Genomic DNA, 26,190 nt, shown 5'->3' with positions numbered 1-26,190 from the left:
ATTACACAAGGCCGTAGTTCTGGTAGAATTGTGCAACACAGCGTCGTACACCCTCAACGGTGTGAAACAAATTTCAATTCAAGCCTGTTCTTCAAGGTTCTCAAACAAGGCAACAGAGTGAATGAATGGATTAAGATAAAAAAAACACAGTTATGGAGAATTCACACAAAACCACAATGATTTATTCACTTTCCACATCAGAAGTCATCTGATATTCATTTAAAGTTGATATATCCCAAAAGATGGAGTTTGGCCAGGTGTAAAAATGTGCCATTTCCTCGATTTGACCGGAATCTTTAGGACACTTTCAATCTGGTGAACTTCATATGGATGGGTGATTGACAGCTGACGAGAGCAGAGCAATTCCAGGTGCCCAAGCAGAATGTGCAGCTCGCAGGGGCAAACCAGAGCCTCTGTGGCTATCCCAGTCTGTCTGCTCCACGTCTCTGCACAGAGAGGGATTGAGTCAGCACTTCTCCCCCCACACAAAGCCACCCATTTTCAAGCCCCCTCTTGTTTATGCTTTACTGATCAAAGGATCGGCCAAATCCCCCTCTACCCCGCCCCTCTCTCACCCGCCCTTACCACCTCCCTTCCACCTCCCCACACACACACCAGCACAACCCGGGGAAAATAACAACTCCAGCTCAGACGAAAGGGGCCCCTTGAGGAGATTCACGGAAGGGGGAGGGACAACAGTTGAACAAAAAAGGGGGGGGGGGACTACGGAAGCAATCCCTCGGAACACTACTGGCGGCCCGGCCGCAATGGTCCTGGTTCACTCTGTGAACCCCACCCCCGCTCCCGCTCCCCCCTCCTAACACAGTGGAAACTCTGACATTTACAATAGAGGAGAGAGGGCTTGGGACAGTTTGTCTCTGCTGTCAGGACTGAGTCCGCTGGCCAACAAGGAGGAGACCATCCAGATCTGCAAATGCAGGATGTCTGGGGAGGAAATCTCTGCTTACTTTCCAGTGAGTGGCCAGTTAACTTTCTATTACTCAGGAGGAGGAGGGGGGAGGAGGGCACACTGTAATTAGGCCTCCGACTGGGAAATGATATTCCAATGCACAAGTATTTATTCAGTACACAGGCACACAAATAAGGACCATGCAGAGAAGAGGCTGACAGAACCTTTCAGTTGTGTACTCCAACACCACCAAAGAACCCAAAAAGAATCCCTTACCACATAACAGTATGTTCCACTGCATACGCTGTCATGATATCCAAAAATCTAAACCTAATTCTAATCTAATAAACTTTATTTCAACCTGGCTTTTTTTGCTTAAGGAAAAATGAGTGCACATTTGACAGAAAGAATACATGCAGAAAAACACCAAACAAACAAAAAAAAGTCCTTGTTGAGTGACTGAAAACTACAGATTACCAGATGTTTTGAGCACACATACTGTTGTTGTGACTGAAAAGTGAACGTGACTGCAAAGAATTAGCATTTTAAAGAGAATGTTTTGGCTGTGGGTGTTGCTAGGCAGATTACGGGTGGCACGTATTTCACATGCACCAATAGCACACCAGCGTTTCATTAGCGAGTAAAGGCTTCCTCCCTCTGCTCTTTCATTAGGGGCATGGGAAAAGAACAGAGAGCAGGCCTCCCTTCACACTACTGCTGCACCTCCTCTGCTCGGTCGGCCTCATCACAAACCCCTGGCTGAAGACTTGTCACGTGACCTTAACCGCTTACACGTTATCATATCAAGAAATATGGAAATTAAAATGCACACAGCAACTCAAACCATGGTTTGAAGCTGCATATATATACACATACATAGACAAAAACTTCGATTATATGTTGAAGCTGAAATTTATCCAATGAAGGAATATGCTCGTTACTTAGACAATGGTCTCACAGCTGTCACCAATCACAAAAGTGGGGTCTGAGAAAAGTAAACATGTTAGGAAGAGGAGAGACACACTTGGAACTGTACAAAGCACAGCCTCTTATCTTGGCTCACTATCCTGCAGCAGTAAAAACAAAATTACAAAACAGGCACAAACATGCGCACACAGGAAAATGGCTTCCAGCTGGATGTGTCTGAGTGTGTGGTGTGTAAGTATCATGTACTCTCCACTGAAAGTGTCCCCCCCCCCCCCTTTCTTTTTCTCATTACTTCATGTGGCCACAGTTAAAACATTTAATCTCTTCTCCTTAGTAACCAGAATTATCTGGAACATGCATGCCAACCTAGCATTTGCTTTTCTCTAATCGGCCCTTACTAATACTGCTGTCCATTTTAAAAAATACAAACTTCCCTTTAATAATTTCATGGAACAACCCTGAGGCACACAAGACATCTTAAATGCCATCCTACAGATATACTCAGAAAACAGGTTTCACATCAGCCTTTCAGGTTCAGACTTTCAAAGTTATGGGAATGCACAGCCCTGATTTTTCCTTGAGGGGCGGGGGTTCATGACAGACATGCAGACCACTGCAGCCCCACTCCACTGACAACCCATTGCTGAGGCGGATATCGACTGATCCTCTGTGTTACTCAGAGTTGCACTGGGCAGTATGGTTAAGCATTCAGCTGTTCTGTAAAGCCCAGCAGTGTTGGCACAGCGGGGCCGGAATGATTTAAATCACAGAGCTGGTAAATGAGTTACGTGACCCAGTCATTCATCAACAGGTTTCAACACGCAGGACTACTCATTCACACAATATACACTGAGCGCTCCAGCTTCAACTGCTGAGTACAACTGTGTAAGGGAGGGCCAAAGAGATGGTAACCCAATCCCCCTTCACCCTCTCCGGACCACTGGTCACATGGATGGTAAACAACAGCAACCGTGGATGAAAGGGACTGCCAAAAGATATACAGCTACTGTGTGCTCCAGTGAACTCAAGATGGTGTCTGTTAAAATGTCCTTCTAAAACACAGACTTTGGTTGAGCAGCTACTTATTTTCCCTAAAAAGACATTGGTGAGAGGTAATCAGTGAATTGATGTGGTTATTTAAAGTCTTAATGCAGTCATATAAGGTAAGATCAAGATCTCTATCCATACTATCTGCAACGCACTCTGTCATTAACTTTGAAGCATGCATTCAAGAAGTATTACTTTCTTACAATATGTACACAACCTTGTAGGTGTTGCTGAAATTAAAGTTGTTTTGTCTTGCACAACATTTTTGTCAATTTCAGCAACCACTACACTAACAATATGGCGCTAATACTGAAAAAAGCAACACTTGCTTCAAATCGTTACTTAAAGTTATACACAAAACACATTGTGGTTACACCAAAGAGGCCCACTTTATAAGCCTGTAATTAGGCTCTCTGCACCTCAAAATGTCATTGCACTGTAAAGGCCTTCAGGTGGGGATTGCTGAGATTCCACAGTGGAGCTGGACCCAGTTCAGGAAGACAGAGCTTTGCTTTCATACTAACTGTCATAATTGTGGCCTCCGTTCAGTACGAAGCTCATGAAGCAAGGAGGACAGGGCTGGCTCTGACTCTACTCGTGCAGATGACATCCCTGGATTGATGGCCCAATTATCAGGCCTGTGTTTATTGTGCCCGTGTTATTTATAATGTCACATGCTGGGTGTGGGTGGGGCTTAGGACTCTTCACATGCTAGCTAAACCTTTCTGCAGTTAATTGATTTTGCGCACAATGGCCCTGTCCCACTGAACCCTGTGTTTACAAAGCGGGAGTAGTTTTCTCCACTTAAACATTTGTATTTGTCATGTGGAATCATGGGAGATTTTTTTTTTCTTAAATCTGTAACGGTCCATCATGGCTTTCTAAAACAAGAACCCTCAATACAGATCTGTTTGGATTATAATTTACTTAATCTAAAATATGGGAGACATAATGATGAATCAACCTTAGCAGGAAATATTTTATTATGATACGAATGACATCTGGATTAACTTTAAATTACTCTTCATTAGATGAGGTTTACCATTTTATAAAGAACAGACTGACCACAAGAATTGCAGAGATGTTGTTCAGTTGTTCTGATGACAAGCTGCCTGAAGGCTAAACTGAGATAACTTTGTCAATCAGACAAGGGACAATCCTGTATGTGTCAAGAAACAAAAACATCTTCATCACTGCCATGACAACCATATTAATAATGCAAAGACACCACTAAGACCATCTGAACTTCTTCCCATGCAAAATCCACTGTGATACCATAACACATTGTACACTTACATATACATGTAATACAGAATGGATATTGCCTGTGGAGTCCATTTGCAGCAGGATCAGATTTTAGTGGGGAGCATGAACTGAAATAATAAAATAAAAAACATACAAGGAGCTCGGACTTGAAATCCCATTAGGCTGCTCTCTGCTAATTAAGACAAGCATCGCATGGAGGGAGGCCAGCGCTAATCAGGGCACCAAGAAATGAGGGCTGCCCCTTCTGTCAGTGGTTGGGTCAGGAGACTCACAACTCCTCTATCAGCAGGGCATCATCAACAGAGATTACTGGCCAACCTCCGTGACCCCATTGTGGATTTAAGTTCCTCTTTGAAGGCAGGCTCATATCACCACAGCTCACTAAAAAAAGCAACATACTCGGGGAAATTAAGGAACTGCCCCTGTGTGGCAAACAAGAGTCTGATTAGCTGCAGTGCTTTTCAGGAAAAGGATGAAAGGCGGATGTCCAGCTATTCTATTATCCTGGGTAAATTCCAGTCTCATTGTAGAACCAAAGTCACAGTTAACACAATAACATGTGTAATTTTTTTTTTGATTATTGTTTTATACCTAAAATATCACTTCCTAAAAATATTCTAGGACAAAATATTTTCCCTTCAAGTAATATGCACCCATGAAGAATGTAATACTGCCACAAAGGAACATGACCTGATCAAAGATTAAAAAGCCCAAGATTTTCCTTTCTTTCTTCCTTCTAGTCAAAAAATCAGGGAAGTTCCAAAACATTCAATCATGTAGGTCAGTACACCATGACCTAACAAGTGTTCTTCCCCAAATTCAACTTCAAGCCGGTTACACTTTTTACATTTTAACACATTTTATTGGAAAATAATTAATTCTCTTAAAATGACTGAGGACTAAACTCCAAAATGATGTTCTGAGTTAAAAATGTTATGTCTAAGAGGAGACATAACCTTAACAACAGATCACAACGACTAGTTTAAAGGAGTTTATTCTAGATAAAAATGTCCAAATCTTAAAAAACCCCTACATTTCTGCATTTCGCAGAGTATGCAGATTAACAGCCTTTTACTTGTCTTCCGCTTATAGAATCACGACTAGTGGACAGAAAAAAATTGTACCCATATTGCCAAGATACATCTCAGATACATCTTAGGGAAAATAAAGCAGAAAGCTTTAGGATCTCAACTCTTTAAAGCTATAACTCTAAACAAACATACTGTATTCTACAGAAGTGGTGCCCTTGTAACAGTGGGAACATTGATGTCTGCAGTGGAGGTGTTAAATCCAGACTTTGGTCAACAGTGAGCTGACTTTCTCACAGTCCCATCTGTGTACAAAGCTGACAGTCTGTAGTTTGAGAGGAAGAGGCTCATCTGTGTAGGGTCAATAAACCAAAAGTTTAACCAACACAAATCAGCTCCACAATAAGGCTTTCCCTGTTGCTGCAGTGATCAGTTAAGCCTGTGTCAAAGTCTGACATAACCAAAAGTCAAAAGCAAAAAAGTAATTCATTACAGTATTGAGGTGGCCCAGTTTTGAGATATAAATGACATTTGATGATATTTATGAATAAAAGCAGACTTTAAAATAGACCTGTGAAGGACCAATTTGTTTAATATTCAGCAGATACAGTGAACTGGGAACACTAGAAATTACACAAGGATGAAGGCAGTAAACAGGAGCACAACACTGGTAGTCCTGCGCATGCATTCACTGATTCCAGTTTATCTGGAACACACTAATTAAACTGCAGTGGCTATGGTCAATGAGGACAGTTCATTACTGATCCACTTCTGGCAGATTTTGAAAGCACATACAGCAATTCTGGGGCAAAGGTAAAATGCATGCAGGGCATTCCATCCTAGAAAACTTATTTTGTTCACATATTAACATATAATTACTCCACATTTGCTAACATCCACCTTTACACAATGGTGGCAAAACAGACACAAATGCTAAGCACAGTACTGAGGTGCTTAAAGCATGCATGTTCAAGAGATTCCTGGTAAAGATGTCAGGGCAGGAAAAGGAATGACATGTGGAGTCATGATGTGATATTGTCAACTGCTGCTGGCAAAGGTGAAAGGAGTAACCATGGCTACGGATCATCTTTGCCGTTTAATACATTTTTTTTCAATAAGACCTGTCCTGAGACTGAAACAAACATGCTGTACACATGATAACACCAACTGCCTTTAACCCTAGTCCAGATCAGGAAACAAGTGAGAGGACTGAAATGCTGAGTTTGGTCCATTTCTTAATGCATCACGTTTCCTCTGTATCACCTCTGAGATAACTTCCCTGAGCAGCGACTGTAGCCCTATGCAAACTACATATAAAAATTATAATTCAAATATATATCACTGAACATGGTGTAACAATGCAACAAGGTTGATTCACTGCTGCTGATCCAAATGACAAAAAACTAAAAAAATAAATAAAAAATAACAATGACTCACTAAGTTGGAGTTCTTCCATGCTGACTAACCATGGAAGACATGCCAGACAAATGGAGCTCATATCCTGGTCTTTGCTATTTCAAAAGGGGAATAAGAGTTGTGGTGGTGGGGGCTGCCAGGTCTTAAGATCTCTCAGTGACATCACCTTCCTCATCCTGTCCTTGGTAACTGCCATTTGGCCCAAAGTTTTTTTTGTGTTTTGGTAAGGACTGAAACAAACTCCTTCACTGAAGCAATCTAGTTCAGCTTACCTTTCACATGTTATCGATTGACCTGAAATAATGTTTGAATAATTTTCACAAATACGAGCATTGTGAAATTTGCACAACAGTGGTCAGTTACAAAAAAGCTTTTGACATATAGAAACAAGAATTGTACACTAAAGTAAGACAGAGGCACAAAATCAGATGCTTTTATTTAAAATGTTTCTCTCATTTACTGACAGTGTTCAGACTTCTTCCATAAATAACAATGCTTTTTGGTGGATACTAGTCTAAATAAATAGAGGTCACAAGGCTAATTACATGCATAGGCGTATGCTCCCAATAAACATTTGTTCCACCCTAGCAGAGTGTCATGCTATGGGCTGCACTCTAACCATCTGTTTTTGCAGCAGTTAATGCACTGTCATTTGTCGACTGAATATAAGCCAGTTTTTGTCAACCGTATTACCTGAGGCAAAGAACTTTATGGCTGATTTAATGTCCCAGTGTTTACTGCTGTGGACCACAGATGTAGAGGAAAACTGAACAATGAAACCAGTCACTTTTTTGACTAAAAAAAGCTAATAAAAATAAACTGTACTCTCATGAATTAGTTCCTTGTCAAGTCTTTGCTGAGACTGATCCTCACGTAATCCCTACCCCTCGGCAGTAATTTATGAGCAAAAACTTAGAAAATTATGGGGGGAGGGGGCGTGGACCAAGAAACCACACACACACACACACACACACACACACACACACAAAAAGTTGTGCATTGAGTCAGCAGTTACATGAATCACCTCCACCCCCACGCCCTGCCATCCTCCGCAGTTTAATAAACTAAATCATTAAACATTACACCACTGTGCCAGCTAAACAGGAGGTGCTAAAGCCCCATCTCCTGCACATGGTCAAACAGGCCACCGCTGTGAGGAGAATGGCGTTTATGGCCCTATAGGACACTCACACAACCAGCTCAGCGAGGGGAATCACTGACCTCTCTATGTCCTCTCCCATACAGCCGAACAACTAGCCAGAGGGACAAGCACAGAGTTGTAAAGGGCTTCAACATTACAAGACAGGAAAACTAAGCCACTGAAAAAATGAATGCAAATACCTGCAGAGCAATTAAACAAAACAAAATGTGGACTTTCTAAAATTGGACACTTGCCGCTTGCCCTTTGACTAGCGGCTCTCTGAGTACACAGAAAGCCCCTTTGTGTTAGGATGGATTTTCTTGTATAATGATTAAAAACAGCAGTGTGGTAAACTAAAAAAAGGCAAGAGTGGCTCCAAACAAAAAGCAATGCCTGCCAGCCAATATGTCATGAACATGGCCCTAAAACTGCATGCACTTAAACTTACTTCTCAAAAGGTATAACCGAATGCTGAACTCATTTTAGACTTTAACTCAAGCCAGACTCATTTTTAACAGCATTTTTTGTCTCAGCCCATCGCCAATTGTTCTTTACATTTGTAAAATAAGTTTCAAACCTATGCATGGTATATACATTGCATATTTTGTAAATATCAATCAAGATAAGCATAGCATATGAAAACATTGAAATCAAGCCAGCTGGCAAGTGTAAGTGTAAGCCACCATGCTATACCAGTAGTACCTAGTATTCTGTACTGGCAGAGCTCATTTATACTGACAGGATGCAGGTCAGTATGCCCTGACGCAAAGGTTGTGATGCTTTCACTAACAGACTGGAACAGCAAAATATAGAGACGAGGTGACTGGGTTTCTTTTCGAGTGTGTGAAAGCCATTCATGACCCCCACACCAAACAACCTCAACCTCGTACAGCTCTCCATCCCCCACCTTCCCAGCAAAGGACGGCAGCGTCCCCCTCTTTATTTGATAACCTCTCACACAGTCAGACGAAAACCAAACAAAGTGACCCCCTGCCTCCCCCCTACCACTATAAATCAAAGAACACTGAAAACTGGCTGGATTATTCTGAATGGTTAAAGTTGTTGCTCAGAAAAGAGGAAAGGTCACCGCACCACTCTGACCCCTTCCCCCCTGCCTCTCCATCAGCTGGATTTTTCATCAAAGGACCGGACGATTTGGGTCTTGGTAACTGGTGTTTGCTCACCCCTACCACCACCACCACCATCAACGATGGGAGGAATAAGAGACAGGGACACCCCCTCCATCCCCCCCACTCACCCACCCCGAGATCAGACCTGTAACTGTCAGCCTCAATTTGCTGCTCCAGCGCCACTGGGACAATGGCTCATCGAAAACACTACAGTTTGGCCCTTTGAAACTGTTGCTCCAGATCTATCTATTCCGTGCAACAACAATGAACTCATCTGCAACATACTTAACACTTAATTTTACCCAATTTTATTTTTAAGTTTAGGTTTTCTCATGAACCTTTTCAAGACTAGGGCCTGAAAAAATGCACGGTTTCACAGGTGAAGCAAAGGGAGGACCAAAATATGTCACTCTGCCTGTGGTTTAACTAGCTTGACGTGTTGGCTCTGTCACTGCAACATCAAGACTCCAGTCACACTTTAACAGTCACTTGTTTCAAAACCACTGTGACACTTGTGGCTACATCACCGTGATTGGACTGGCACCAGACATGGGTGACCAGCACGTAAACTTAAGACTCCTCCCGTCCTTGGGTATCGCTCTACCTACTGCTGAGAAGACTTAAAAGGAGAGGGAAAATGCAGGTGCAATGGCTTTGACTGCATATTAGAAATGCCAGGAGTAATGTCTGTGGGTGTGTGTGCGAGAGAGCCAGACGAGTGAAACGTGACTCCCCTCTGCACTGACTAGCTGGTTGGTTCACTCAGTCAGTCAGTCAGTCAGTCAGTCTCTATGCCCCGCCCCTCGGTTGTAGCCGCCCTGTTTATAAATAGGAGTGTTTCCAATCGTTCTGCTGAGGGCGCTTTTAATCGAGGGAGCTCAGATCAAGTGTCTGTACCTTCATCTGCAGCAGACAGTTAGGTGGCATGTTCCTGTGCTACAGTGTGGAATGATCCAGGCTGCTAACAAGGACAAAGATATTGATACAATGACGGAAAAGGCAATGTGGCAAGAGTCTGACAGAAAAACGCACATTCAATTGAAAATCTCAGTAATAGTTCAAACCAGGGAGGTTGAATTTTCATTGTATGCTGAGGACCGAGAATTGGCTTAATTTACTGAAAACACAACCAAATCAGGCTTTGCTCCTGAAAATTGCATTTTTGGAAAAGAAAAAAAAAATTGTTTTAAAATGCTCTATTCGTTCAACTGAATTCAGGGAAAGTCTGCTAAGTAACAAATCCTAATAAAAACTGACCACTGAGAGAAGTACAAGCGACAGTACGCCAAAAGCCTCTGAAAACATTAGCGTTCAAGTCTAAAAATACCTAATTGACAAGGTAAAGGTTAAGGGTGCCGTTTACTCATTGTTACCACAGTAACCAACTGCATCAGATCTGATTGCAAGCAATGACTGATTCCACCTCCCTACTTCCATTCATGGAGAAAGCATCACTGAGACTCATTGAGGAAGTCATCAAGAGACCCAAACTGAGAATACGGAAGCTATTGACTAACTAAATCTGCATCCTGTGGGAAAGTTAACCACAAACATGGTTGAGGTCAACAACAATAACAAAAAGATTTTTTAAAAATTCCTTTTTCTCCTTAACTCAAACTTAGAGGAAGGAGGGTGGTTGGAATTGCTGGCTTGAGGTGGTTCAGATTCCCTGCTCAGTAGCTGTGATTTCAAGTACTTTAAGACGCAGTGTGTAAAGATCAAACAATGTCCTCACAGGCCCACCCAAACAAGAGGGTTTGTGCGTATGAGTGTGTCCATTGTTTTCTAGATGGGGTCTAGAATATACTGCCAAAGGAAGGACGGGAGGAATGATCTATAATTTTTGTCTCTCTTTGCTGGTTGTATTTCTTTTAAAGCTTTGGTTTGGTGGTTTGGTTTGACTTCAAGACCTTTTTTGAGGCAATCTGTTTCCCAAGGTTGAAACGTCCTCATCATCAGAGGTTCCTCACAGCCGCCAAGTCTGCAAACGTTTGCTGCGGTCTCGAGTGGCTGTGTGTGCGAAAAACAGTCCCTGTCTCTCACCCATGCCCCCTGCCCCATTTTGGCAGAACTACCCCACATTCAGCAGATGTTCTGCAGATGTCGCATTGAGAACACATCTGGTTCTGACTGCTTACTTTTTATCCTAGTAAATTTGAGGGTAATCATGTTTGTCTGGGTCTGATTGGTCAGAGGATCACCAATTTTTGAAAATCTCTCTTCATCTTCAAAAAAGGGGGAAAAAGCAAAGGAACATTTTCAGATGTAAGAGCCAATGTTGCCAGCAATTATCCTTATTCAGCGATACTGACCCACATAGACAACTTTGCTCAAACAGTGGTGAATTACGATTAGCTTTTCCTGTGTACTTAATGTTTTGACCTTGAATGCTGAGAGGTTTCACTAGTTCTTCACTGACCTTTCATTATCATTTCATCAACGCCAAAGTCTCAACAGACCCAATGTGGAATAGCTTACCAAAAGAACGTGAATAGCCAATTACAGGTCTGTACCACAGACTGTACTCACTCCTTATACTACAGTTTTAAAATGCATAGAGATATACTATAATGCTCAGACATTCTACTGAGAGCGTAGGAGGGGGAAAAAGCAAAAGCTACTCTGCTTCCTAACGTCACACGCAGAGCTCGTGTTACCTCCCCCCAACTCCCACCATGACTATCTCCCCAGTTTATTTTGGAGCCTGAGTGAAGAACGGGCTCACTCATCTCCTTGGCAGATGAGTTTGCCAGACCTGAGAGTTCATTGCAGACTCCAGCTCCTACAGTAAGTCATTGTTCTGCCTGAAACCTAAGCCAAGGAGTCAGACACCAAACACACCGACCCATAGATCAGGGGGGATGGGGGCGGGGAAGTTAAAAAGAAATCAGGGAGGGGCACTTTCTGTTGATTTTGAAGCTGGAGGAAAAGATAGAGAGGGCCAGCAATTTGTAAATGACCACAGATATGCTGCAGCCATTCATACCCAGTGGCTCATACATATCACTCCTGTATTAGTTTTGTATACTTGCATTGGAATATCCATATCCATAAATATTTTTAAGATAACTACCATACGTCTTCACCAACATAAGAAGCTTAAATGGAGAAAACATTCAATGATGAGACTGCACAACTTTCTTAAAGTGGTTGATTTCCAGATTCAAAAATTCATCTGCGTAGTCAAAATAAATGCTACCAGAGAGAATATACCAAGTTATTTTCAGAACTGAAATGATTTCTTCAAGGATCCCCTCTTTTAGCTTGAGAACCCCTGACCCTCCCACTCCTGAGCAAAACACACACACACACACATACACACACACACACACACACACCTGACTAAAGACACGTAATAAAAACACAGTAATACTGCAGACCTAAATCCTACAAAGACCATTCATTTGAAGTTTCTACTTTGGAGGTCTGATGATTAAAATGTCATACTGTTTCAGGTCAGGGCATGCAGTCTGACAGAATGGGGATGATTAATCAAAGACATCTTAGCAAAATGAGGTCCGATCACTCAGTAGAAAGTAATATGTGATTAGTGGAGACAAGCTGGCATGATGTTACATGGACAAGCAGCACCTGTCTTGATGTGTCTCCAAAGTAAGCACATTGAATAGTAGGAATATCAGTGATTACCCGGTTTATCAGTTCATTCTCAGTGTCAAATAACTTTTAAAAGTAATTACTAATACAACTTTATACATCAAAAAGGGAAAAACAAGTACAATATTAGAATTGTGGTTAAGTAGTCCATTCAGGTAAGTGAAGAAACTATAAAGAACTATAAAAAAATTCTCATGTTTAGAAGCAAGGAGTCTGTCCTCTGTCCCACATGTCCCATCCTTCCAGTTAAAATCATGCATACTGTGACATGTACTTACATCATTTTACAAAAGGATCTTTTTATATTTAGTACAACAACTTTGAGCTAAAAAGTATGAAAGCTGATGACTTAATAATAATGGCTATAGGTGCCTGCACTCATATGTGACTTTATCTTATTTATACCCTAGAGTTCTATCATTTGGCAAGTCTGTCAGAAAATTCACAATGTCACTTTTGGAGACTACCTAATTGCACTGCCAATTCATTTTCTGCCCTGGGGGAAATCCAGGGGACACACACATGAATTCAAACATTACGCCAAAGCATGACGGTACGTGGTATGAAGCTGAGATTTGCTACCACAGCAGGTACATCCTTCCAGAGAAGAAAAATCGCCAATGATAACACAACATTTTCGTTACAGAGCAAAGAGGCAGCACGCTTACTTGAGGAAGTATCTCTGGCCAGATGAGGTCTTCGCCATCTCCCAACCAGGCGGAAGGGGCATGTCATCAGGGATCTCATAGGATGACTGGCGGAGGTGCTGTGGGGACGCCCCAGGTGGTGGCAGACCAGCCATGGACCCAGGAGACACTGCGCCCAGCTGAAGGGAGGCGGGCGAGGAGTGTGCCCGGACATGCTGGGGGGTGAGGGCACCAGCAGTGCCCGCATCTGTGCTTGCCTGAAGAGGAGAGCCCAGGGAGAGGTGATGGGGGGGGGAGGTTTTCTCAAGCTTATTATCCAGATTTCCTACACCTCGTTTCTGAATGGAGACCTACTTTAGATTTGAAAAGGTCACTAAATGTGCATGCATGAAACATTTATATAAGTGGAACTGATCACCGTAACATTTAAATGTGAGCACATACTCACAAGTGATTGATGTCATTAAAGAAAATGTATTTAGCAAATCATAAGTATTCTCTTATTTTATGCACATTAAAGATTTTAGTTCTAAGGTCTAACCCTCTAGCACATCACTCAAAGACAAACATGAAAGGGGAAATTGAGAATTAATTACAGAAAAACTGTAAAGGCAAAGGAGTCTCAGCAGTACAGTTCCTTAAAATGTGCTATTTTGCTAACTTAATATAAACTTAAACAATATAGTAAACAATAGTGGTAACATTTAAGATTTTGCTAAAAAATATGAGAGCATTTAAAAATCTCTGCCAAACCAAGACAAGATTTTAAAGTGTTGGAATGTTCAGGCCAAAATCTGAGGAACAAGCGCCATGTAGACCATTATGATCCCACCTCTTTGCACCACGATATTACCTACACCCTGTCCTTTACAACATTCCGCAATAAATAAGGACCTGTTTGCTTTACATTACATTCAGTTTCATTACACTTCATTACTTTTTCGATGTACAGTTTGTTGAAGATACATCGCGCTGAGAAAACGTGCCATTGTCAATACTGAGGTTTACCAACAAACGATAAACTTTGTCAATCCTTTCCTCACATCGGGAAGAGATATAATGGTCACGGCGTAGCCATCTCAAACTAATCCATCCATCACGAGCTCCATTTAATTATAAACTAGCATACGTATCCGAATTGCAGGTTACATCGTAAGGCAAAGCCATTTGCAGGAAATAATTAATACATAATCTTTGCACTTTAAACATTATTTACTCAAAGTATTCACACAGTAGGTGATTTGTTTACAAATCTACATATTGCATTCCAATAACACACATCACATTATAACGTATATAAGTTAGGGAATTGCTCGCTGGCATACAGACATACAAAACTGAAAACAAAACAGCAGCAAAAAGTTGCTGTTTTAAATAGGCCATGCAGGATTAGTGATCGCTGGATATGTAAAACAGTTTAAAAGCATTCGTATTCGACGAATATTTACAAATTACTCAAGACCAGAAACAAGCATTTCCATTGCTTTAAAAAGTACGGCCCGTCCCATGCATGCACATTTTCGTTGACAAGAAGATGAGAAGAAAAAAACCGTTGAATTACAGCACAGATGAAGTCACTCCATTAAAATACCTGAACATGACATCGTGTTCTTTTGGAATGAACTTTTTAAAAAAAATCTGAGGAACAGAATTTGGTATGAGAAAGGTTCTTACTTGTCTGGAGTGCGACTTTGGTTCCGGCGGCTTGAAAAAGGAATCGGGAAGTTTTCTCATCCTCATCGGTACAGAAGGGGGTACGATAGCGTTTTTCGGGTTCATTACAGCGTTAAAAAGAGCTTCCAAGTCGGTCTCCGAGTCACCTCGGACATGGACGATTTGGTGCCCGGCAGGGGGATTATGCTGGCTCGGATCCATGGCTCCAAAAGAGTGTAAAATATCACTTAGGTGACCGAAAAATAGAGGGGTTAAAATCAATCCAAACGTGTGGAAAGCTCAAATCCTGGACTATTGATTGCAATCATATACGCATTTCAAAATGAGTCCAAGATGTCCGAAAGTCCTCCGGTGTGATTTGTTTGCTTTCCCGTTTTTATATTACTTTTGTATGAAATAAACTTTTGCAATACACTTATTGTACTCTTACGGTAAAACACCACAAAAGCTGAACAGGCGCAAAGTACGAATTCGATACAATGTAGGGTAGACTACCCTCCTTTGTGGACTGAAAAAGTTAAGTTGTTTCTAGTCAAATACAAAATCCGAAACTATACACAATGTTTTCCGAGCGTAAACGATACTATAAAGGAATTTATTGTCCTATTTCCGATACTTTTTATATTTTTCCCAACAAGAACGAATCACTGCACGGCGCATTGCAAATCACTGTCTTCCTAAAGTACTAAGTTTCGCTTAACTTTGTCCTAAACTTTGGCTCGGACATCAAACTTTATGACTCATGTGATCCCTGACTCAGAGGCAGGCGGAGCTTGGTGTCATTAATCAGCGAGAGCAGGAGAGTTTAAAGCCACAACACTCCGTTCTGGGTGGGAAACTTTCTCCACGAGAAGCTTGAAGTACTTTACTACAGTTCAGTCGCATGATCTCCGGCCTAATTGACCACATGTGAATCGTTTTAAAACGGGCTAGTTATCTGGATAATTATTAACATGCAAATTACAGCTAAAATTATTTCATTTAATAGTCATACTTTCATACATATACTGCGCATATATATATGTAACACTTTTTAACTTTTTGGAAAATGCTCTTAACCGCTATATTTAAAAAAAAGATCAATTGTAACACGTTTATTTATCGTTTCATACTTTATTTTTGAATTATTTCACAAAATGACAAAATGAACAAAGAGTTGTTCAAGGCTTTTGCATTGCACAGTGTATTATTACAATACATTATGGTAACATACTGTACACAGTAGACTTCACATGGGTTGCAATATCAACAATATATATATATATATATATATATATATATATATATATATATACAGAGAGAGAGAGAGAGAGAGAGTAAGACACACTTTTTCCTTTTTCCTCCCCTGCCCTACAGAAAACCAGCTCCATGCAGTTCCCATAATTGTTATGCAAATTATTCTCTTCATTCTATTGAAAAATCATTTTGTCAAGAACCAGCCTCTCTGGATATAGGAACGGTGATCCTGCCCTTTTCCCATACATTGAGTGACTGAATGATTATGGGCCTTTATTAATTCTCTCAAGGGACTGTAAAACCATGAAGAATGGATTAGAAAGGTTACTTTGTCCTCCATTTTAACCAAGCTAACAATATATAAAATTGATATGCTGTTTTAGCTCATTGTTTGGATATGAAGGACAGTGTGTTACTTTAATGAGCTATTGTTTGAGACATCAAAGTGGACCAAATCTTTCTCACATTCATTGCAATTAATTTAAATGAACATTTTCTTCTCTTTTATCTTAAAAAGCTTATCCAAATTACCTTAAAAACATATTTTCTTTAATATTTTAGTGCTAAAGGCACTGGATTTTACATAAAAAATTACATTATTTTATGTTTCTCATGTTTGCAAGGGAGCACACTGAATATACAATATTAAGCCATCAATAATATAATATGCTTTGTGTGGAAAAATATCACTTGTATTGTACTTTTTATATTTAATGAAGTCAAAGGTCCTTCTGTCAGTCCAATGCTTTGTTTTTTTTTTAGACTTATTTGGTTTGTGCTCATTAAAAAATATTGTAGTTATTCTCGACTTGATACATTACATGATCTTTTGATATTCCTCAGACAGAACTGTGTATTATCAAGCACACTATGTAAATGAGTTAATGAAGAGCGTTTTTAGCTCTACGTTTGTGTCTCTCTGTACAGGAAGTGGGGGTACAGCTTCTACATTGTCTCCTTGTGCCATTGGCCATCCATGAGGGGACCACCCACTAGGAGATCTGGGCCAGTTTCATCACTGTGGCCTCACCTCCCTGGCTCATCATTTAATCCTTGTTACTTTCTTTGAGTTTTATATGATGAATATGTGGTGATATTTTAAGGGGTGATATCTCAATAAAAACAAACAGTGAGTTAGGTGACAGTTTAAATGCAAAAGTAATGTTCTGAAAACATATGTTGAGTTATTTCTTTGTCTGAGTAAGTTGCAACAGTTGCAATAGATAATGGCACAAAATCCTGGAATAAATGCAAATCTACCTGTGCAGAAGGCTTGGATAGCAAGTTACTTTTCTCGTGGGACCTTAATATTTCACTGCCTCATCTTGCCAAAAAATGACAACAATAAAAACAAAATGAATCAAGCTTTATCAGCCTTATCACAGCTTAGAACTGGCAAATGATTCTATAGTGACCATACTTATTTAGTTTCTTCTTTTTAGCAATGATATGAAGTGTCACCAAGTACTTTGAGCTGCTTAGCAAAACTCCTGTCATTGTTTACAGCCCAAATCTGTGCATGGAACATGTGCATTTTTGTGCCCCCTATAGTCCAGAAGTAGGTCATGTAAACAATAACTGTGCTACATTGGTATCCACAGGGAGGACAGCACTCATGGCCTGTTCCAGTAAGACCGTCCTCCACGGGTGACGAAAACAACCAGAGAAATGGGAGAGGATGTACATACGCAGTCACAAATAAGCAAGCTAAAGTCTGCTCCTCTCATTTCCTCAAGGACAGCATGGGCCAGGGGGTGCGGAGGAAAACCTGGTTTTAACTGTGTCTCAATAAGCAAGAGATGCACAAACAAACTGTTGTGAGGATTTTTTTTTTCATGCTGAGATGATTCCCAGTCTTTGCTATTCATTAAAAGTATCAATCTTAAATCGGAAAGATTAAATGTGAGGTTACAAATGTCATATAAATCAAATTAAATTATAAAGCAAAACAATTTTTAGACTATACTGTTGCCAAGTCTGCCTGCATGGTTTTAAACATTAAAGGGAGTAAATGTATAATATTATCATTAAAAGCTTTTATGTCTTTGTTATTGGACCAGGGTACCATGTCTACAAGAGAGATCATGTACAGAAGAAAAATTTTCTAATCCTTATCCAAACACTGAACGTACACAAGCAAAGGCTCTCTGAACAATGGAGTCAATGCTGACTTTTGTTTCAGGATCCCTAGCTACACTGGGAAATAAGTTTTTTGTGTTTAAACAGAGCTCTCCATAGAAGCACAGATCCATACTTAAATGCCTTCATGATAGCTTCTCACATTGCTGTCAATAATGTGCAATATTCCTGAGAAATTGAGAATTCTAGAAAGTTGGACTCCAAACTATATCTGTCCTTCTGTTCTGAATTTTCCACAAAATACCATTTGAAAGGAACAGGGCAAACAAGATTTGAACATCATGCATCAATCTATCCTTGAAAAAGGCATGTTAATGAAACATTTATCTCATATCATTTACAAGCAGTGAATTGTAATAGAACTGTTTAAATCTTTGGTGATGTAAATTATGTGGGATTAAGGTTAAGCACATGCTGTCTAACTGATTCTGCTTAATCACTACTGTCTTAGATGTACAACAACAACAATTCTAATGCATTTCATGTATATACAGTGCCTTTCAAAATTGCAAGTGGGGCTGCGCATACCTCAGGTTCAGTCAATGACTAGCACCCTCCTGAGTGAAATATGGCAGCCATTTTGTGTCATTATGCTCACCACACATCAGCTGAAGTAATGGCAAGGAATTATTTATTCAAGTTTGACCACACTCATGACTAGAGTGAGTCAGGACATTTATTTAATGTCTCATCTCAATGATGTCATTTTCCATAGCACACTGTCCCCTTCACTGTACTGGGTCATCACTTTCATCTTTGGTGCCAAATGAACACTGCCCCCTACTGGTCTAGCAACACTACATTCAGCAGCAATGTGGTTTACCCAGTGGGTTTCTCATCCAAGTACATACTAAAAAAGCCCAGCCAGAATTAAGACAATAATCATGGTAAATATTGTGCAAATAGCACTATGAAACTACTTTGCTTTGAACAGTTGCCTTCTGAAGTAATATTGTTAATATATAATGATGCTCTCTGCACTAAATACGGCATGTGATGCCTGTCTTTTACATTTCAGATACACAAGACACATTGAAACAGATGTGCTGGTTTACTTACACACAAGTGATTTGTTTACAATTAAGTTTTTTTCACAATTATGTTACATTTTAGAACAGAATCAATTTATCTTTAGTCATCAGAAATCACCAGCCTAACCTACCTATGATTCACTTGCTCTAGAAAGACAACAATGTGAGAAAACCTTTCTAAAGGCCAGGTGTCAGCCTGAAGGAGATGGTATTGTATCTGAGGCTTCTGGTGGTAATCCCACCTGGGGGAGTCATTTTGATTGATACATTGCCTTCAGTACTGCTCCAACCCAGCTCCCCACTTCAGTGCCTGTGTACAGACATTTATCACCCTCCTTAAATAACCCCAGAGGATCTCAGAAGTGTCAGGTCTAGGCCACCAAAACTCAAAATGCTCTTGACTACGAGCCTGATCCTGCTCTTTCCCTCTCTTCAGGTGTAAATGCACCACAAAATGGTGTCACCTGACTCACTTTCAACTGAAATACAATCTGAATGTGTGGCATTATTCAAAGGCATTTGAACAAACAGGCCACATATGTATATTCAGTTCAGTGCACAAAATTCTGAGAACATGGATCAAGGCACAGAGGAGGTTATGAAAGTACCAATGTTATTCATGTGCAGGTAAACTCCATTTTAGCTCATTGTACATGGTTTATAGGAGAATATGAAATTAACATGGCACCTCTGGTGATTCAGGTATACATAAAGTTAAGTTTTATAAATGTTGATGAATACCAGAAAGGCACTGGAATGTAGAATCAATTGGAAGATAGAGTGTATGGGGAGTCTTTGATTTGAAATCTGGCAAAACAATAAAGGACCCACCTTCACTGACATTTATGAACAGCAGTGTCAATTCAGTTGTAAAATCCCTCTTTCAGTACAAAAAAGAAGACAAAAAGATGGAGCACTTCAACGGAGTTAAAAATATGCATAAAACATTTGCTTCCCAAGCAACATACATACAATCTCTTCTTTTAAAGTAAAAAATAAACAAAAGGCAAACACACTCTGTCAGAAACCTGTTTGGCAGGTGTGTTCCTGTTGCACATAAAAATTTCATCATACCACAAGACAAGGGCAAGCCAGTGCCAGATTCCTGAGATGAGCTTGGGTCCCTTCCACCTTCTGAAACAAGTCAAGGCAAGCTGACAGGAGGCCAGACTTTAACTCTTGCTCAGAAAGGCATGACATGTTAACACCCCTGATTGCTTTTACCTGAGCTGGGAAATCTTTACCCACAGTGCTAGTTAACAGGCAACACCAGGCCAGCCTTTGTGGTAAGAGGAAACCAAGTGGTCTTGAGCCAATTAGAGTTCTTGTGCTAAATGAAGAACTGATTGAGTTTCCATGGAAGCCATTGTTGGTTTAGTAAGTGGAAACCACTTGGATGATCATCTTATTTGAAAACATAAAGAATCACTTTGCAGATTTGCTTAAGAAAAGTTCCAACTGAAACTTAAGACTGTAAATGCAAATCCTCCAAAGGATGCTTAGGAAATGTGGTATGGCTTTTTTTATTACAAAATGGAATGGCAATGTGTTCATTACCAATCTCGGGTGTTACCTGTTGCCACACTTGGGAGTCAATAGTATAGATACAGTATATGTACAGCATATGTAGGTAGACTAAAACTACACCTATCAGATATTGTACTTTTTTGTTAGTTGTTTGTTGTGTTTTGTTAAACAAAAAAGGCTAAATTAAATTGAAGTGCAAAAAGATGGAATTGCACAAATAAATGCTGATTTTCTTCCACTTACTTATTTAAAGTTACTTTTGATCCCTATTGACATTTACATTTATTCATTTCGCAGACGCTTTTATCCAAAGCGACTTACAAGTGACTTATTTACATACATGGACAAATAACAACAATATAATAATAATAATAAGAAGAAGAAGAAGAAGAAGAAGAAGAAAATGCTTTTTTTAAAAAAAAACTTACGCATAGAAGCTAGTTTTAATTTTAAAATGACTTAGCATAAAGCAATTTCCGGACATAGTCACTGTTTATATAATGTTTCATTACAATACACAGAAATCTACTCATAAATCAGTAAAATACAATTAAATTATATTAGTGTGAAACTTGCGATTAAGTCTAAATACATGTCCATCCTATTTATTTATAAATAACATCAACATTCTGTATGCAATACAGAAAGAACAGAGAGAATAAACACACACTTAAAGTACACACATAGGATAAACCGCACATGCTGGTGCTTGGTCACACCCATTCCCTCCTCATCCTTGCTAGGATGACAAGTAGTACCAGTAGACCAGGGGGAATGGCCCGGTTAAAGAATCTCACCTTAACTCAAAATCAAGTCTGGGATGAAAAGTGTTCCCCTTTTGGTCTCACAAAGGAAGCAGCAATGGCCAAGACAACTGTAGCTGCTGGATCAGCTCCAAGAACTTCATGTATGTCTGCAAAGGATTTGAAAATCATGCATAATTCACATACCGCTCACAGCCTAAAAATGTTTATGTTATTTTGCATACCATAGGTAATGGTTTTTCTTAGCCTTGGTGCAAAGGGACTTGATCCCTTTGCACCAAAGCCAGCAAGATAAATTGTGGTATGAAGTTAAAGCTGACAATCTAAGCTTATTTATGGACACAGATGAAACAAAGTATTTATTTCCTCAAAACATACTTCACACTGTGAGAAACTAAATGAAATCTTGTGAATTCATTTTGTGAATTAGAAATAATTACAACCTAACTGGATACTAGTGTAAGGAAAGCAGTGGTGAACTGTTCACCCTACATGATTCATGTTGTGGTCAAATGTAGAGAAATATATCCCAAACAGTAGGCTATTCTGGGAATACATACTATGTAAAGTTATAACAGATATAGTTTAAAAACATATTTTATCTGTGGAACATGGGAGTGTGTTTTGTAGGACACAACACAAGTCCTTAGAAGGCAGAGTAATGATTACATAATGTGTCCAACCAAAAACGTTTTCTGGATACTCCTGTCATAAGGTTCTGGGACAGTAAGGACAAGGTATGGTAGTCACACAAGGGAGAGGGTTGTTGGCGCGCTCTTTCCTGGCTTGTCTCCGCTCTTCTATCTCCACACACACACACACACACACACACACACACACACACAAAGATGCTGAATTTTTAATTATCAAAGTATTCTGCACATTTGAATTGAATAACACACAGCAGAATGGGGTAAGTGGGTGGCTCGCTGAGAAGATGGAGAACTTTCAAACACAACGCATAAAGACTGTGCAGAGGGACTATACTATGAGCTGACACCATCTGAAGTATATTTCAACACATCCATTTCTTTTCTCCCTTTGCCTCCCCTTTACCATGAGCTGTTTTAACACAGCCAGCATATTAAAATGGATATACGTAGGAGGAACTTTCTGATAATTTCTTAGAATCATACCATGCATCATGTCTGAATTTTACACAGCATCTATGAGGCGTGTACACAAAACCTCTTCATTTCTTACACTCTCCCTTTTTTAAATATTATTCCAGTTAAAGTCATGAATCAGATACTGCATAGCGTGAGACAGATTGCGAAACACAGAGTAATAACGTGCAATAAAAGCTGGGTGTGGCTGTAGCTGTGTTGCTGTTGCATACACATGCACAGTACCTGGGAGGGCATGGAGGTCTCCTCATGTCTGACTCACTGGCCTATCGTCTGTGCTCTGGAATCGCTGACCTTTATCCTGTTATTCACAAGAGAACCCATATTAGAAAATGCAGGGACTCATCATTCTACAGGCTCCAAGTGAATTAGGATGTATTAGTGTGAATGCACTGAAAACAGAAACCAAACATTTGCACATTTGAGGCACAGCAAGCCCCAGCGCGAGGAAAAGACATGAATCACAGACAGAACTGTCCAGGAAAAAAATACTTCATGTCTTGTGTGTTAACTTCGGGAATGCTGTTTGAACTTGGTCAACCATAAAGAATAGGATTACCTGCCTTATGTTTAAGGCCTTTTTGAATATCCTGCACCAAAATTAAAATACTATTTCAATAATTAGCATGCAGTATATTTTTGTCTTGTAATTCCTAGAGCTGTGTTCACTTGGCTGCAGACATATAACAACAAAGATCAAACTTTTGACCAAAAGCCTGGAGGGAAACACGAACAGGCCACCATTCTTGTGAACCCCAGGGAACACCACTGACAACACTAGCTGTTGATGATGACATAGGACATATCTGCATAGACCTGAGACACTGCAGAGAGCAGGCCATGCTGAGTAAGGAAGTTTGTGGAAGAATATGTTCTTTTCAAAATTCTCAATTGTTTACATGATTTCCAAGGAAAAGTTTACAATGTAACTTGTGATTATACTATATAAATTATATTGGCTAAGGGGAAGCAAATTATTTGCAATGAAAAGCGTGAGTCATGTTATACTTCGTATTTAGTATCATTGCGCAAATATTATGCAGTGGGAAAGAATTCAGTCTACTAAGCCACAATCTTCATACAGAGGAACTTTCATCAGAAGCATATTGTTTCTTTTTGTTTTATTTACAGAGGAACTTCCAAACAAAATATTCACTTTAAAGATGTATCTAATTTTGCCCCTTTCTTTGAATTATTTTTAAAAATCTAAAAACTAAATCTGATTTTCACTGCAGTTTATTCAGGGCTGCAAGTGAGCAGTGGTCAAAGGTGTAACCATAATGAAAAATGTTTACAATCTTTGCAACGAGTAACAATGTTAGACTAAATATAGATTTTTCAGTAAACATTTGAGAGAAATGGTAGTCAAACAGTTTTTTATGGTGTAACAAAATCTATGATTAATGTTGTTGCTGAAAGTCATGATAAAACATATCTAGTAGGTGAAAACAAAAACAAACTGGTCAACTCAAATCATTTGCCATGCACAGCTACAGCCTTGTAAAATAAATAAACATAAAGCTAAACAAAATAATTGTGCACAAATTATGCGGAAACACAATCACGAAAAGCTGCATTACCATCCTTGGGTGCTAAGGCACTGCGAACGCTATGCCACAGCTGGTAGATCTCCTTGTCTGTGGGACTGCTTTCACTGTCTACCAGCCCCCTCCTTGTACTGCTGCTCAGAGAATCCTGCTGACTGGGGATGTGGATGGCCCTGGTGACATTTTCAGGGGAGGAAACAGTACAGGAAGGTGGGAATGGTGTGAAAGTAACACCACCAGCTGTCCTGACAGAAAAGGGCTGAGGTGCAACACAGCCATCACGAATGTCTTTGAGCAAAGCCAGCTCCACCGTTGGACCGGCTCTGCTTTGAGATGGAGTATCTTTGTGCAGGGCCTTTGTGAGATTGACCTCAGATTTGCCAGTCTTAGGTGGAGGTTGAGGAAAAATGATCCTCCCCCCCTGGGTTTTGGCCACCCGACTGCCCTCAGTGGCAGAATGAGGCCTTATCAAAGCACCCTTCCTAGACTTAGAATCAGAACCCTGCCCAACTCTAGCAGAGGACGCTCTCCTGCAAGCCCTAGGTCCTCCCCTGTGAGGGCTGGTTATCTCCACCCTGTGCTCCCCTCTGCATTCCTGAAGCTTGCCACCCTGACCCCTCATATCTGCCCAAGCCTGTTTCGCAAAGTGATATCCTGTGGATGTGATGTGGGTGACCTGTGCAGCTTGGCTTGTCCTTGTTGAATTGGCCACCAGATGTTTGGAGTAGGGTGGATCCTTCTGATGGTCTGTTGACAGCTGTCGAAGTTGAGATGGATGCCCAAGCCCGGTCCTCCCTTGTCCTTTCCCTTGCTTATTTAGCTTTTGAAAGCCTCTTCTGTCTTCCTCATCCTCTTCATCAAACCACCGCAATTTCTTTTTCAGGGTCTTGCTACTCTCTGGTTCTTTTTCTGTCAGTGCTGCTGGCTCTACACTATCTCTGATGGACACTGACTCCTGTTCTGTGAAGCTTACATTTCCAGAGGTTAGAATAGATGTGGTCTGGTCTGACAGAAATTTGGACTGTTTTTTAAGTATTCCTTTAATTAACTTAGTTTCACTGGGACTAAAAACAGAAACAGAGGCTCGGATCATTGGTGTTGTTTGTGTGTTTTCGTCAGGGCTCTGGGAGCATTGAGAAATATTCTCTTCTGTGTGGTCACAATTGGATCTTGTGTTTTTTGAAGGGTCTAGCATCCTTGACCTCTGCTCTTTGATCTCACAGTTTGCATGTTCATTGGAGCTGGTGCTGGTATTAACATTTTGTGGGCTCTTGTGCAAATAACTTGTGTTCCATGGCTCTGTGGGTGTCGTAAAAACGCTCTCTGATTCTGCAGTGGTCTGATTTATGGTGTTCTGCAAAGAACCAGGCTTTCTTAAGGTATGGCCTGAGAACGCGTCACTGTTGTACTCATTAGTAGGCAAAGCAATGTGAGTGTCTGATGTATAGTTAGAACATTTGTCTATGATATTTCTTCTCTGCTGTCTGGAGTCCAATTTTACTCCCAGTACAAGACCTGCTTTTTCTGTAGATGTTTCAGCTGGGCTGGCCCTTGCTCTGCAAGCCCCAGCAATAGGTTCTTTGTCACATACACTACTTTGCTGATTGGGTTTGCCATAGTAATTTGGGTGAGCAAGATTATCTGCAGTCCTGCTATGAGCTGACATACTTTGGTCACATACTTTGGCGGATGGAGCTGCAGTTACTGGGGTTTGGTCCTCTGTGTTGACCTCTCCTTTGGGCTGTATAATCTTGTGTTGTGGCTGGTCAGTGCCTCCTAGGTTTTCTTTCCTACTTGGAACTGTGGGCTGAGAGCTCAGACTCGCCCCCTTCTGGTGGGTCCACAGATCACAGACACTCTCCTTTCTGCAGGATGTCATTTCAGATCTTGGATACACACCATTAAAGTTCTTTCGTAGTGACTGGGATCTGGTGCAGGTAAAGAGTTCTGAGTGATATAATGTGGAAGAAGTACATCCAGCACTGGTGCCTGAGGCATGCTGGGAATTAGCAGAGTCT

The 26,190-nt window shown here is 40.5% G+C and overlaps 1 protein-coding gene across 1 annotated transcript in view; it reads right to left on the bottom strand.

The window, feature by feature from the left end:
* The window catches only part of LOC118782998 (transcriptional coactivator YAP1), a 32,042-nt gene extending 17,040 nt beyond the window's left edge, over nucleotides 1–15,002 (bottom strand). Inside the window, exons 1-2 of the mRNA XM_036536642.1 lie at nucleotides 14,802–15,002; nucleotides 13,149–13,384 (exon numbers count right to left, since the gene is read on the bottom strand). Of these exons, the coding sequence (XP_036392535.1) occupies nucleotides 13,149–13,384; nucleotides 14,802–15,002 (437 nt within the window). The remainder of the gene's footprint in view (nucleotides 1–13,148; nucleotides 13,385–14,801) is intronic.
* Nucleotides 15,003–26,190: the final 11,188 nt, after the last annotated feature.

The sequence above is a fragment of the Megalops cyprinoides genome, chromosome 9, assembly GCF_013368585.1.
Source record: "Megalops cyprinoides isolate fMegCyp1 chromosome 9, fMegCyp1.pri, whole genome shotgun sequence".
Classification (NCBI taxonomy): Eukaryota; Metazoa; Chordata; class Actinopteri; order Elopiformes; family Megalopidae; genus Megalops; species Megalops cyprinoides.
This window is presented reverse-complemented; position numbering and strand designations above follow the sequence as displayed.